This window comes from Acanthisitta chloris, unplaced genomic scaffold (genome assembly GCF_000695815.1).
Source record: "Acanthisitta chloris isolate BGI_N310 unplaced genomic scaffold, ASM69581v1 scaffold15556, whole genome shotgun sequence".
NCBI lineage: Eukaryota > Metazoa > Chordata > Aves > Passeriformes > Acanthisittidae > Acanthisitta > Acanthisitta chloris.
In genome coordinates this window covers 13,325-29,704 of record NW_008679876.1, presented here as the reverse complement: position 1 = coordinate 29,704, position 16,380 = coordinate 13,325, and the positions used below count along the sequence as shown (strand labels likewise).

Genomic DNA, 16,380 nt, shown 5'->3' with positions numbered 1-16,380 from the left:
TGGAGACTGGGGCAGAGAGAAGCTAAAGAGATGGACAGAGGCCTGAAGTTTGGTACCTGCAACTCCTCTTTACCAAATATAAGTCACTGTAATTTTGCTTACACTTTGATGGAAAAGCCCAATTTGTGTTTGGTTGCTTTATGGGGATTTTGTTCTTAATTAGAGTAAGTGAGAAATGTATGAATTTCCCTAGACAAAATATTGCCTTTTATAATTTTGCACATGGGGAAATCCAATACTGTTGGCATAGTTATTGAGCCATGATTTCATTATGTGCTCTACATCCATAATATGCTCCCTCATTTCATTATGGTACCTTTGTGGTCTGCTGAATAAAGAATATAATAAAATAGGTGTACAGAAAATAACTATATTGAGAATATACTGTAGCAAGAACTGACTGGGAATCAGATTTTCTACAATAAGAGCTGGTTTTGTAGGGTGTTTTTGGGTCCAAGTTTTTATGAAAGCTCAGGTGGAATTTTTCATCGAGCTGAAAAACATGTGAAGTAATTTAGCATGGAAATGGGAAAACTTTTCCACTGGCCTATGCAGCCAAATACATCACAGAATTGTTAAAATAAAATATTCTCTCCTGAAGGCCTTAGCAGTCCAAAGAACTGACTGCTTGAATGACTTAAAAGAAAAAATTGGCTTGTCAAAGAGATTCAGGCATTTGAAGTACCTAGATCTAGTGCTGAGTGATTTTTAGGATGAGGGCAAAGCCATACTGCTAGGTGACAGCTTCAAATAAAAAGCAAACACTGTAATGCATATTTTGGTGATAACAAAGCAAAACGATCCTCTAGAAAATAGATTATTCTGTACACTGTTCCCAAGGTCAACTAATGTGCAATTATACAGTAACAATATTGTTACAGATATGAAACCAATATTATTTGTACTGTATTTATTGTATTAAGTCTGGTGTATAGTGGGGTTACAGTCCTGAGAGCTCTGTGTTGCTATATTAACAATAAGTGATGCCATCAGTTAGCAAAAATATTTTATTTTTTGCTTCATCTCTGTAAATAAACAATCCTTGCATGTGATTCTACTCACAGCTGAAACAAGCAAGCAAAAAGGAAACTGTCATGGCAGGACAAGTGGTTTGAGGCTTTAAAGACGGAGAATTTTTTGGTGGTGTTTTTCTGGGGGGTGAAGGGAAAGGTTTGAAGCAAATTTTTTTCCATTCCTTTTTTTTTTGGTACAGCAAGTGTAATGGAAATTGCGTGTTTTAAATCAGCTTTAAATGTCGCGTCTTTCTGTCTGATTTCTTTCCAATATTGGTAACTTCTTGATAACATGAGATAATCGAGTTCTATCAAGGAAGCTGTTTCAGGCCTTATGGGAGATCATTCAGTTAAAGTCATGGAGTCTGGTAGCAGTAACACAGACAAATACTACAGCCAATTTTATGCATGTTAAAGTGGTAGTCAATGATCAAACACTGATCCTTGCCCATGGATACAGACAGTGTACAGACATTTTCTCAGTCCTCAATGATTTCTTAATTTGATATTTTTCTTGCTGACGCTTTTAATTTCTTCCAATTTTTACTCCCTTCATTTTGTGCCTTTCCTTTCCACCTTCTTTCAATTCTGAATTTGTAGTCTATGCAGGCAACAAAAGACTGTTAGCACAGAAAGCTCTGTGAAGGTCGATAGGAATTTAGTGAGCTCCTTTCTCTAGTCCTTTCTGCGAATAAAATGAGTTAATGGAAACAGTTTATGAATAGTCTGTTCCCCTATGCCTGGAAACCTCTAACTAGGAGTGTGGTGCAAAGATCAACTGATTATATTAACAAACTTCAAGATTATCTCCCTTTGTGGCTGGATTTGGAGTGTACCAGAGTGCTATCTCAGCTGATGCTGCTGTTGTTGGTCCCTACTGCTATACAGTCACAAACTGACCTGAGAGGCAGATGTATACATCAGGCAACCAGGAGATTGACAGGTGTTATTTAAGAGCTTTGCAAGTGCTGATATAATCATGAGAGCTTTTCAGGCATGTTTGTTTATCGCTTTCACTCTGTGTATTTTTACCCTCATGGATAAAAGTAAGTCAGAGCTGGAAGTGTTGATGCCTATGACAACATTTTCATTCTCTTCCAGCTGTAAACACCACTCCCAGCAGCTGGAGCCTGGACAGTGGGAAGGAAGCCAGAAACACATCAGAAGGTGGAAAGCTTATATCTCCTCCTGTACCACCAAGACCTGCACAGACGGGTGAGTTAATGGATGTTTCAGGCTAAATTCCAGTACTTGAGGGCTTAGATTCTTTCCACTCTGATTAATGTTTAACTTCTTGGGCAGGTTACCTTATTATTTGATTTCTTACATGAAAGGCTGTGGAACTGCCTCTGTGGGTATTTTTGTCTCGTTAATGTTCTCTGCAGTCCTCTGTTTCCAATACTCTGCCCCTTCACTTAATGACTGAGTAGTTCCAGACTGTTCATTCTAGTACTTGGGAGGATGATCAAATTTAGTCTTTTGATTTTATGATAATTGGAGGCTAGGAATCAAAAATTATCATTAACCACAAAGAATCTTACTGTCCAGAAAATGCACAGCAATCAGGCAAGTACATGAGTTCTGTTACTATAACCACTTTGCCTTTCAAAAGATTAATCTCCTTTTAAAGGAAAGGCTGCTGAAGTGATACTATAAAAATAATTGTCCTCAAGTGAGTGAAGACACTTTTTTGTGTGTTAGACTTATGCCTCAGAGTATGTCCACACATGTTTCCGGTATATTTGTAGATAAATGTTTGATATTAGTATTTTATGTTTTGTCTTTTTTCTTGACATACAAATACATATTACATTTCTTAAGAACGAAAAGGGAAAAGTTGTTATACTGATTCCTTTTTTAATTATTATTTCATAGGATATAAACCAATTTACAATGATATAAAATTTGTCAGAAAATGCAGATGCAGAAGTTTCTTAGATTTAGTTGTACTGCAAGATAATCCTGAGAATAAAGTAAAATAGACAAAATCTCTAAAACTATTTGCAGCTATCAGGCAAGTACCTACAGGGAACCAGAGATAATATTTGTATATTGAATGATCTCCTAACCACTTAAAAATTCTTCTTAGCGAAAATGCCAAGAGTGCACTGAAATCTTTCTAACTTTGCAGCATCACCAGCAAGACACATAGCCTCCGTTTCCCCTTCTCCTGCTGGCAGATCACCGATGAAGGTACTGTCTTATTGCAGTGAATTCTCTTTGTGGGACAGATCCTGTGTGTTGTGGGGTAGACAGTATATATTTAATGTACATTATTTGGGATTATACTATGTTTTCTTTTTATTATCATATACCTATACAAAAAACATTTACAAGAGTAAGTGGCCATAACAATTGTAGCAGCTCTGAACATGTTAAAAACTGCAGGCAAGAAGCCTAATCTTCAGAATCTTTAGTCTCTCAGTATTATGGTTCTCATCTGCATGGATAATCAAGCTCACCAGAGTCGGTGGCCAGAAGAGAGTGTAAAAACTGAGGTGCCCAATGGTCTGCCTAGTCCAGAACTCTGTCTCCAGCAGTGGAAAAAGGAGAGATGCCAGCTAACCTGTTGTGCAACCCATTCCTCTTATTCCTCCAACCTCCAGAGCTGTTAGATGAGAGGATGTGTTAGAGAGTAATTCAGTCATTTTAATATCCATTTCCTCTGCAGAGTGATCCAGGGAAGTTGTGTAAGAAGTTGCAAGTAGTTTGGACACCTGCCAGTAGGACACATTAAGCATAGGCTGTGAATAAGCATTGATTCTTCTCTGGCAGTTAAACAACCATAGCAATTGGGGATCCAGGCTAAACTGAGCAGGTTTGATTTCTATTTCAAAATATTTGAACGTGTTGGTGTCATGACCCACCTATGGGGCCATGATGTCGTTATCAATTCTCATCAGGCTGAACAAAGACACAGCACCACGTGTCAGGGAACTTTAGATTTTATCGTACAGTTGCCATATCTCCAGCAACCAAGCCAACATTTAGACCCAAAAGGTGTTTGCAAACAAGCTCTTAAATTTATACAACAGGCTTCCACAAGAGTGGAGGGTAACAACCCCTTAATCTGTACAATACAGTACAGTGCAGTAAGTTCTCAATACCCGCAACAAACCTCTTAAGGGTGCTGGCTCACAAGCCACAACACCACCCTGTATGAAGTATAGAGGTAAAGTATGATAGCAGTGCTTTGCCCAAGCAAAGCATGGGGAGAGAGAGAGAGATAAAGACAGAAAAGTGAGAGAGGTAACAGCGAATCACCAGTCCTTAGATCCTGCACTGGTCCTGCCACATGGCTGTTCCAAAGTTGGGGCAAAGTATGAGAGTGAAAGACAAACAGAGGAAAGAGAGAGAGTGTGGGAACAGAGAGAGTGTGGAAAAGAGTGAGAGGGGCCTGGTCCACTCCCTTTTATAGGTAACCTGGTGCAGCCTCTTACGCAAACTAGATATTTTGAACTGTTCTGTTCCCATGTGCACAGCAGCCCTTTGAGCCCTCCTCCAGGAAGTGAGTCAAGGTGGAAACAGGGGAGGCTGAGCAAGATGAGACCAGATGTGGCACTTAGTGCCGTGGTCTAGTAACCACAGTAGGGTTGGACTTGATGATCTTTGAGGTCTTTTCTAACCCAGTTGATTCCATGATTGTATGATCACTGCCTCACCTCCACAGGACTCTGCTCTGATCACATCTTACCTGTCATCACAGTCAGAATTTTTGAGACAGAATACGGTTATGTCTGGTCCTCCACAGCTGGTACCCACACCAGCTTATTTGTTGGAAAACTTGACCAGGAAGTCTGTGTTTTTCACAGCGCTGGAGGACATGACCATGCAGCCTGCATATTCCAGACAAACCCCAGTACTGACAAACTGCATTACATTAGTTTCAGGGATAGCCTCCATAGTCATTCTTCTGTTTGTCATCCCATAAGCCTGTAACGTTTCCACTTGTGGCTGCACAGTCCAAGTTTGACACAGAGCAATTGTCTTGGCCATCAGCGTGCCCTGTAGTCCTGTTACCATAGTGTACCTTCTGCTGAAGTGAGCACTGATTCTAGGTTTTGCACTAACTCCTTACTAGAAAGCATTTTAGCATTAGAATCTTGCACTAAAATGAGTGACTCTTCCTCTTTTTTTCCTGAATGGGCCTTGGTACTGATGATTCTTCGGGATGTGTGAAGCTGCTTCTAACATTTTTCTTCTAAAGGTCTGGAAAGAATTTAAGTAATTTACAGCCAAAGTCTGGATTGCCACTTAGGAAAGGAAGGTTGGCTCAAAATAATTCTGAGTGCTGCTGGATCTCACTTTGAGCATCTGTGAACTTCTAGACTGTTTTGGTGTCTAGACTGTTACCTGCTATTGGTAAAAGCAGTCTGCTCTGCTGTCAGGAACCAAGTGCTTACCCCTGCTCAGCCCCCACATTGAAACAGGCAGGGCTTACACATATTTGCACTTTTTCTGAATGACAAAAGCAAAGGTCCTAAATCTTATTTATGGTCACTTAATCCAAGTGTCAGGTGTTGTCAAACCTTGACCCTGGATGTTTGTGGGAGTAGGAGTGCAGCTGCAGCCTCCTCACATGCAGAGAAATGGAACATGAAACAAGTAGTTAAACAGGGTTCTCAAAATGTCTGCAATGTCTTCAGCATGTATTGAGTTTTAAATAAAACTTGCTCTGCTTTTCCACAGCCATATACAGGACTCAATTTTTAGCCTTTGTTCCAACAGTGTGCTGCCAGAGAAGACCATCTTAGTACAAAACCCACTGATGTAAATGAATATTTTATTTTCCCCCCCCATTGATTACAGTGCTCTGTGGATCCAGTCCTAGATGGATAACTAAAATTATGTCAACACCATGAAGTCAGTGCAGCCAGCTCTATAAACCCCTGCCCCTCTCCTCTTTCTTCACTCACACGTTTTGTTGCATGGCTTACACTCTCACCTCAAGCTGAGCAGCTGAGTGCCAACCAGTTTAACAAGAATTGGAGTGAGAAATTTGTGATTTCTCCATCCCTTTTTTACTCTGTGCTTGAGGCCATTAAGTTTGGATTGTCTCAGATGGCTTCAGTCAAAATTAGATATGTTGCAAAAACTTTTCAGCTTGGAAAGTGTGAGCTAACCTTTTACAGTTTTCAGTTGACGTTGCTTCACTGGAATAGGACTGCTCGATGTTTTTAGGTAGGCCTTTACTGTCCCTACCTTTTATTCTTCGTCAGCACTGTTGTTGCCTGGGCCCTCAGCTTCCCATCCCTCACCATCCCCCTGAGACCTGGGAGGCTGCTAGTGCAGCCACTGGCCACCTGTGTCCTCCATATGGCCCCTGTCCCTGGGGCCCGTGGTGGTGTGCTGTGTTTGCTTGTCCAAGGAACACCTGGGAGAGGGGGGAGAGGAGGAGTGGAGGATTTGAGGAGAAAATTGCTGTCTGCAACAGCAGCAGAGATGCCTTCACCTCCTGCCATCCTGCTGCTCTCCTGAACGGGACTGGGAGCAGCAGCTGAAGGGTACTGGTTTCCAGCAGCAGCTCTTAGCTTTACACCTGCTTTGCACTTCCCCTCCAACGCTGGTATTATGGTGCACTCAGAAATGATGCCACGATGTAAATGCACTTTTCACTGCATGACAATGCACTAAAGCTGTGAGGAAAAGCTTTGGAAACTGAATTTGGGACATGAAAGCCTGCAGTAGCAGCAGTGGCTGCAAGTCCTGTGCTTTGGCGTTAGGGGGCAGGACACCCCTAGGTATGCTCTGTGCTCAGTGATGCATTCCACTTACAGCTGGGAAAACTAAGGGTGTACCTTAAAGGCTTCCAGAGTTTTCCAGGGCATTATGGAAGTAAGATTTAAATAGAGTTTTACTTCCATTTATATGAATTACTGGCATGAGCACTGTCTAAGGTGTACCCAGGCAGTCTTAAAATAAGCTTTTTATTGGTTTCTTATGGGATCTTAATTGAACAGGGACACAGCCATTTATATTTATCAAGGCTCAGAGTCCATGCGCTGTCTCTCTGTATATTTTCAGTCTGAGCACAGAAACACTCTCCCTCATATATGCCAAGTAAACTCTTCTTCTGCCCTTTCTTTTGAGCAGGGGTCTGTGCAATCATTCACACCATCTCCAGTGGAGTATCATCCCTCGGGGCTCATATCCAACTCCCCAGCACTGTCAGGGAGTTACAGCAGTGGCATCTCATCGCTCAGCCGATGTAGCACATCGGAGACGTCAGGCTTCGAAAGCCAAGGCAGCGAAACAACAGTGACTGTCCCAAGCTACAGCGTTTCTGAGGAGCCTGTGAGAAAAGAAAGCAAAACCCCACCACCTTACAGCGTGTACGAGCGGACTTTGAAACGCCCAGTTCCTCTACCTCACAGCCTCTCCATCCCACCCGCTGCGGACCCACCCGCACTGCCACCCAAACCACAGCTGGTCCGGCCAAACAATCTGGAGAACAGCAGCAGGAGGACTGAGCAGGTTCCCCGGCCTCGGCCTCTGCCCCGCAAAGTCTCTCAGCTATGAGAAGCCACTTTTATATTCCATTGCAACCGATTCTTTACTGTTTAAGAAATAATATTTTTTAAAAATGGTAAAACTTGTTTAGTTAGGCACTTTAATATTTTGCCCACCTTTTGAGTCATTTTTGAAAAGCTTCTTAATATTATGTTGCACATTTGAAATGAAATTACTAATTTAGGTTGTCAGTTATTATAGGAAGCATGAATGAGAGGATTTTGGTTTTTTTTAATTTCATGGTGGTGAATACTGATAAATGCTTTTATTTGTACTTTATTTTTATTTAAATAATTAAGTCTAAAACTCTACGACTCTGATCTGAGTTAGCTGAATGCTTCTTACAAAATGCAGAATATACTCACTGGATCTTTACTACTAGAGATAAATGCACGCTTTCTAACAAAGTAGTCTGTAGACTAGGATGTTTCTGCAAGTAGGCTGAAGGTCGTTTCTCTTATCTGATGAACAGGTTGGTCATTTCAAATGTCCGTGGGAAAACTGAGATATAATGCAAGTTATACTGCAGAGAACTGTTGTAAGAATGTGGTTTGGAACTTTTGACACACACATTTGGTTTATGTTATTTTTAAGATGGAAGAATACCTGCATTTCATTCAGCATACGGCACCATTCTGGTGAATCTGGTAAGGTCTTGTGCCATTAGTGTATTGCTGTACCTGACACATCCTTTTTCTTTTTGAGGTGCAATTTACTTTTATTCTTCCAGTTAATGGGCTTTTTTTTTTGTTATTTTGTTTTAGTTTTGGGTTTTTTTTTTTTAAAGCTAGCAGTTTGCTAGTGGAGTCTTTCTACGGTTTTTGAAAGTTCACCCTAGAATACAATATGTGTATGAAATATGTACAAATTAATTTTCACTTAACTTGTGTACAAGAATCAGGACTCACTAGTACCAAGGTAATTCACCAAATGAGCTAATTTATAAAAACAGAAATTACTGGTTATTGATCTATACATTTCAAAAGCTAATTGAAAAGGTCATTAATAATCTTGTAAAAATCTAGCAAAAAGTCTGAACAGCTCTTTGGATGTGTATATGTCATTGGAGCCAGGTTTTGGATTTGCTTTTTTAGCTTGAGTTCATCACCATCACCTTTATTGTAGGAGAATGGTGTTTGGCCTTAGGTTGTATTTTAGTGACTGGCATCTGAAGAGCTCTGGAAAGCCAATGCCAAGCCGTAGGAATGTGGAGGGGAAGGAAAGGAAAAAAGCACCTTCTGTATGTATTTTTTGTATCCTCTTTCTTTTACTGACTGTTTAAATGTGCTTGGAAACAGATGTGTGAATTGCATTTTAAATCATGCTGTTAAAACTATTCTCCCTCTTTTGTTGGGAAGCTCATGTTGATTTTAGCTGTGTTTGATTTGTTGATAGTTTAACTGGAAGAAAAGTGACCACTTTTTTATATTCTCTCAATTAAACCTTCAGCAGTTACAAGCTGTTGATGGTAGTTATAGAGGTTTTCTATAATAAATGTTCAAGTATTTTTGTACATAATTGGTAAATTTTAATAAGGAGTGTACCATTATGTGAAACAGAAGCAAACAGTTGTGTATGCAGTAAGATTGTTATAATTATGCCAAATACTTTATGTATGGAAAAAGAATATTTGTAAATATGTGCTTTTAACAATAATTCTGCCATATTGACTTTACAATTTTGAATGTCAGAAAAAATAATATATGTTAAAATATTTATGTTTTAGTGAAAGTATTCTTAACTTGAAAAGGAACATATGAATTTTAGCTTTGTATCTTGCTGATTTCAAAGTCTGAAATTCCTTGAACTAGCTCTTGCTTTCTACTATAACATTTTTGTGTCTGTAACTACATCATAAAAGTTGTAGAAGGCTACATATTTATGCTGATATAAAAAAGTAATGCCTGAAATTTAAATAAGGTGTCACAAGTAAGATAACAAAGCTGCTTTGAATTTTTTTTTCCACCTGTGTAGTTTAATAGATTTTGTTGACTAGTGCTTGAGCACAGTATGAATCAGTGTTATTTGCTCCTGAAGCCTTTTTTTTTTATTTTTGGCAGTAAGCAGAGTTGATGACTTCATCATTTGTGTGCATTACTGGTCAGCTTTGCAGCAAAACATTTCACAAAGTCTTTGTTTACCTAGCCACTCATATTGGTTGCTGCATAATGTTAATATGGAATAAAAGAACTTGATTAATCTTTATAGTACAACTTGTTTTCTACAGAGTGAGAGATTATAATTCAGTTTGTCACAGAAGGAAAGTTCTGACTCCTTGTCTTGCTACATACAGTTTTCTTTCTGTTAAAAATCTTCTGATGGATCTAGTTTTCTCCCTGTTTGGATCCATAATTGCTTTGTGAGACAAGGTGGAGAGTATTGACCTGCTCTTCTGAACAAGGGAAGAATGTAAAATTTACTAGGGAGTTCACTGTAAATTAACCTGCATGAGCACTCTGTTTTTATAACCGTGACATCAGGAATACTCTGAATGATAGCAAACGGTGTAAAATTGACAGAGTACTCTAAAACTGAGCTGACACATTTTCTGCTTAGCCAGTTTTGACAAATTGATTCTGTAGATCAGCCTTTCAACCTGATTACCTATAAAAAATGTAGTATGAAATTTTGTTATGTATGTTGCAACACCCAGCGCTTGAAAACCTAATGTAAATAAAGGTCTTGTTTGAATTTTATGTATTACTCATAAATCTAATTTTAGCACTTTCTGGATGACAAAGTAATACAGAAGCTCTCATAGAAGGTCCTATGAGAACAAGTTGCTGTTACTACTCTACAGTTTGAATGTTAACCAATGTTGTGTGTAATAGGTGAGATGATCTTGTATTCAAATACCCTGTTTGAGATGCTGGCATCTCTGGGATGCCACAGAAGCATCCACAAACTCAGCTGGCTGGGTTTGAAATGATGCCATTCAGACTGATTTTCATCATCACCTCTGTGGTGTGAGTGAACTCAACTGTGATGTCCCAAGTCTGATCCTAGCCAAGAGCCTGCATCCCAAAAGAAGCACTAAACTTAAGTTACCCCTTGGTGTAGTAAAGGCTTCAGGGTAGTGCAGTTCTGGCCCTGTTCACACAGAACAGGGTGTGGCTATGTGTAAATCTTCTCTTCTGTTTGAAAGTGGCACTTTGACCTCCTGCCTGACCATTCTTGTTCAGCAATTGTCCAACAGTGTCTGCAAAAAGCACAGTGACTGAGCGGGAGTCAGTGCCTGAGGTATAAATAATGAAAAGCATCTTGTTTTGAGTGTAACTGCAGTCAGTGAAGCATGTAGCAGCATTGTCTCAGTAACCCCAGGTGCTGACAGACACAGATCTTTGCTCCAGAGCTCTGTTGGTAGCTGAATTTTCTGATAATCCAGGCAGAACTTTGATATATGCTGGCCAAAGGGCAAAGTCCCATCTGCTGGGACAGTGTGGAAGGATGGCTGCCACTGGAGCCCTTGAGATTCTGACCTTGAACCAGATTCTGTAGCAGAAAGCCCTTTTCATATAGATTTAATTTGTCTTTACCTCTCCTTGTCATATATCAGAAACTGCAATGTTTAGTTACTTTGTCTGGCATTTAAAAAAAAATCTTGGGATTAAATAGCTAAATTATGTAAACCTTAGGAACAGGAAGGGTTTAGAACTGCATATCTCATGTGTGCCCTAAGCACCAGGATGGAGTGACTCTTCCTGGGTGGTAAAATAAGGCTGCTGAAGAGAGAACATTAAATACTTTTTAGAAATGGGTTGCTTAGTAAGGAACTTGGTGTGTCTGTACTGACAGGCTAAGGGCTGTGCAGACTTCAGTGGGGATGTAGCCTAGACATGAGCTTCCCAGGCACAGCTGGGCAAATTTACCCAGACTAGAACTTGTGTTGCAGACAAAATTCACAGCTCCTCTCTAACTGACTGATGCTGGGTTTGTATTTATTTCAGGAAGATTGTGTAAGAAGAAGGAGAAAGAAGGTGAACAGTTGAAAAAAAGGGGGGGAGGCAAATGCAAATAAAACTTAGGCAAAACCCTTAATGCTCTGATAATTATGCCTAGTGTTTGCACTTAGCAGTGAAAAATAATAGTGGGAGAAACTGAAATGTTAGCTGAAACTGAAGCATCAAATATATTTCTTTAAGCTATATGTTATACCAGCTTAACTGCTGATTGTTCTGAAGGGGATGGAAGGAAAGCTGGAAGTCCAGACAAAATGCAGGGTGTTTTTATCATACAAAGGCTTTGGGGTTGGGTTTTTTCTCTTTTGTTACAGCTCACCAGAGGACAGAGAAAACTGACTGCCATGAGTTGCGAAGGCAAAGACTTTCTAAATAGCAAAGTCCTGCAAAATATTAAAATATTTCCCTGGCTTTCCTAAACATTTCTTCTTAACCCATGGTGCATAATTGATAGAGCATTTTGCAATTAATACCTCAATATTTTAGAGAGCAAATCCATGTATAAATTTCATAGGAAATAGCTACTCCGATAGCTCATAACCTGCTGATATTGTGGTTAAGTATTTAAATGTTTTACATCATTGATTTGCTATTGGAACTAGATCCACTGTAGTATTTAAATTTATTTTATTTTCTCGAAATTTTGCAGAGGAACTCTCTGCATTATATTCTTGGTTATTTGTGAGAGACTTCTATTGCTGCTGGTTCTCCTTGACCTCACTGACTTCTCTTGAAGTGTTTCTTCTTGCTTTTCAAAAGAAAGACCATCAGCAAGGAGCTGCTTCAGCCTTTCCCATGGGGAATATTTTGGAAGCACAACCTGAAGGGAATGCAGCACAGGACATATATCTGCTTCTGGAGGTGACTATCAACAAGGCCTTGGGAACAAAACCTGGGGGGGAAGTTTACCTGTAGAGCACCTGTAGGAGTTTGTGCTCACAGACATAGCAAGAGCTCAAGGACAGAGACTAAGCTAATTTACTAAAATCAGAAGGTGAGATGTAGTTAATGTCCTGCAGGCCTTAGGCTTTGCTAAAGGGTGAAGCTCAGTCCCAGCACGTCCTGTACATGGAAATCCATTGCCATGTTTCCTGATCTTTTCACAGAGAAAATTATGTCAGGCAGATACACAGGGTTCTTTTTTTTGTTGTTGTTTCACAGAGAAAATTATGTCAGGCAGACACACAGGGTATTTTTTTGTTGTTGTTGTTACTGAGCATGAGATAAAGAGGGTAAAAACTATTTCTGTACAGGCAGGGAAGAAATGCTGAATCTACACTTTAAGCCTAAGGTGACTTGAGAGACCATTGGTCTGCATCTTTGGGCCAGCTGCTATTCAAGGGATGTTAACTTGTGCAATGATTTGCCCTTGTACTCAGAAAAGAGCTCTGAAGAGCCAGCTGCCCCTCTGAACTGCTGTGCCTGTCTCTATTTTGCCATCTGTTGCAAGAGGAGGACTTGCTGCAGGTGTGCTGTCTGGAGCAGAGTCTGCTGCAGCCTGACCTCTGCACTTCTTTTCGAGTCATTCGGTTCACCTTTGTAAATATGGTGCAGTGGTAAATCCAAGGATGTGACACAGCACCCAGTAAAGTGAATCTGAAGATTCATACTGATATTTTTAGAAATGGCATGTGTCCAAGAGGAGCTGGGTGAAAGCAGCTGGTACCCAAGGAATTTAGTCTCACCTGAAGAAAATAAAGGAGTCTACCACTGACCACAAAACACTTTACAAGGAACAAAATACATCAATAAATCAATTATTTTTTATCAGCTAGTGCATTAGGAGATGAAGCAACAGATACTACTGTGCTCTGCTCTTCTCAGGCCATTAAGTTCAGCAAAGGAAGATTGTGCACACTGGACAGAGGCTTTTTATGTTGCCAAGGAGAGTTTTCCTGCATCCGCAGTCTCCCCTCCCAAGTTCTGTCTCAGAACTAAAGCACATCCTGTCAATCCCCCTGAAGCTATAATTCAGTGGAGTTTTTTATAGCTGTAAAACCCGAGCTACATGATGATAAGCAAGCAAAATCAAAGGAAGTCATAACCTGCTACTTTGAACATGCAGACAGGGTCTAGAGGGGAGCAAGCAGGGAGAAAGAGGGAAAACTGGTTTTTGGGCCATAAAGATCTATTTTTATTTCTGGAATATTTGCTGCTGTTTGAGAAGTACTGGGTTTTACCACATACTTTATTGGATTTTTTCCTCTAAGTATGAGATACTGGATTTTACCACGTACTTTACTGTTTTTTTCCCCTAAGTATGAGATAATGCTGGGGAGTGGTTTTCTCTGGTGTCCATATAGATTTGAATTATGCTATTCTTGTATCCAGAGAAAGTGATTTTCACGGTTTTGTTTGTTTTCCCTCAGTCCTGTGGCAGGGTAGGACAGTAGAAATAAGACAGAAACTTGTGGTCAGTGCTGTGATCTCTCAGCTCAGAGGTGGTCATGGACAAAGGGGGAATGACTTCAAACCAAAAGAGAGTAGGTTTAGATTAGATGTTAGGAAGAAATTCTTTACTGTGAGGGTGGTGAGACACTGGAACAGGTTGCCCAGAGAAATTGTGGATCGCTGGCAATGTTCAAGACAAGGTTGGATGGGACACTGAGCAACTTGGTCTAGTGGAAGGTGTAACTGCACACAGCAGGGAGATCAGAACCAGATTATCTTAATGGTCCCTTCCAACCCAGGCCATTCTATGAGTCTATCTTCAGAATCTATGTTCTAGCTCTTGATCCCATAACTTCAAAGAGTAACATTCAGCTCACTCTGGTCCCTCATGCCCACTCACAAGGACAAAAACTGGGCAAGATCCATCTTGCTCTGGGAAGTGTGGTTCTGCATGTGCCTCAGATGTGATGAGGTATGGACGTGAATGGGCACCACAGAATGCTGCCTGTTCTTCGGTGTCCTTACTGCAGCAACAGTGATGTACTTGTTTGTGATAGGTTGTATATCACAACTAGCTATCATGGTATAGTACACAGTTGTCTTACTTTCAACAAGCTGCAGAGCTGTAAAGAACACAGAAACAATTAAAATGTCAAATTGTAAGACAAAGTTGCTATTTATCATTCTCACCAACACCACACTTATTTAGCTTGAAAATTGGGAAATTTGGTGGATTAAAAAAATTCTCTTAGTGAGCCTTTTCTGGTTCAGTGCTATTTTTACTGAAGATATCAGCCCATCTTGCAAGTGAAGCTTTCAGCAGTCATGCTAGATGAAACCAGGCACAGCTTGAATGACAAGTCTTCAACACTGCGTGGGCTCATTAGAGAGATTTGTATTCCACACTGAGCTGAAGGAGAGGGAGTGACCTGGGAGACTCTGAGCAGGCACTAAACTGAAGAAACAGCAGCAGAAATGACAGCAGATGGCAGGGTCAGCTCATTAACTGCATTTATATAATGAAAGCCTTCCAATATATTGTCAAGTAACAATAAAAAAAATCATCTGTCAGAAATTCCACCTGGTCATAATTGATCTTCATTAATAAATCTCTTCCAGAACAGGTTGCCAAAATCTCAGCTATGATTGTGTAACTGAAACTAATTAGCAAACGACAATTGCTGAAGTGAGTTGCTTTGGTTGGGTGACAAAAGGAACCAAAGCTGTGGCGGCTGTTGGCAGAAGAGAAGACTGTGAAGGTATGCTGGGCTGACAAAACATCTGGCTGGTTTGCTGTTTTCGAATTTCTCTGATAATTTGTGTGTGTTTTCCCTGAAAACCCTGATTTCTACCTTGGTCTCTAAAGAAAAAGGCAACAGACAGAAATCTCCCTAAAATAGAAAAGATACCTCATTTAAATCATATTATGAATTTATTGCTGATACAATACTGACAAATTTCAAGCCATAAGTTAACCTTTTATGGAGTTATCCATGCTGCACTCCTGCAGGAGCACTGCACTCCCCAGCAGACTAGCTTTGCCTGCCTCCCCATCTGTATTTTGAGGGGCCAGTTTAGAACTGGTGTGCTGATGTGTGCGAGTGTGAGGCAGGATCTCACGGGCAAGAAAGCATTGTGCCATGGTGTGCTTGTACAACATACTTAGGAACACTGGAAGTAAATTACTTAATCATGACAGATAATGACAGGGGTTTTTATCTCACTGCTGACTGCTCAGCCTGGTTGTGTCACAGTCAGCAGCACTTTACAGATGGTATTGCTGCAGTTGGGTTTATTTTTATCTGGGGCAGACGAATGGCTGTGGTTCCTCCTCAGGTCTTCCATAGGTGTCTTGTGTGCCCTGCCTGGAGAGCAACACATTGACAAGGGCATACAGCAGTGAAGGGAAGAATGAGCACTCTGTCTTACCTGCTTTGCCTGCATTTCAGTAAGTGCCTATTAAATGATGCTTCTGCACAGCACAGTCAGAATAGCTCAATACAAGCAAAAGGGCAGGCTTGCATCCTTAAGCATATCTCCAGTGGGAAATCATGGCATAGTAGAGCCAGAAAATAGGTAAATAGACAACACATCAGAAATACTGACTCCACAGCAGAGGCTGCTCTTTGGCAATGGGGTTGTTGAGTACATTGCTGTAGGAGTCCTCAGCGCACAAAAATGTTGCAGGTAATATTCAGGTCAAAAAAATGTTGAGCTCTTCAAAAGGGACAGGTTTTTGCACAAACAGGTTGTGAAGGGACTCCAGTTTCTGATTTTTTTTCTAAATATGTTTGGAATAAATAGCAGACACTGATGGTGGATAATGAATGTATTAAGGGAATGTGCTGAAGAACAGCTTATAATTATTACTGTTATTATTTTAATGACCATATAAAATCATTTAAGCAAAAATAAATTAAAAATCATGTTTTCCAACACTCATGTTCTCACTTTTTGCATTGCTGTCTTCAGACTAAAGACTGTTTTAAATTTAGTGGCTTATTAAT

The 16,380-nt window shown here is 40.2% G+C and overlaps 1 protein-coding gene across 1 annotated transcript in view; it reads left to right on the top strand.

Annotated features, from left to right (window-relative positions):
• The window catches only part of LOC103804873 (dedicator of cytokinesis protein 4-like), a 67,703-nt gene extending 60,171 nt beyond the window's left edge, over positions 1-7,532 (top strand). The window contains 3 exon segments of the mRNA XM_009077508.1: positions 2,115-2,228; positions 3,145-3,206; positions 7,107-7,532. Coding sequence (XP_009075756.1) covers positions 2,115-2,228; positions 3,145-3,206; positions 7,107-7,532 — 602 coding nt within the window.
• The last annotated feature ends 8,848 nt before the right edge of the window (positions 7,533-16,380 follow it).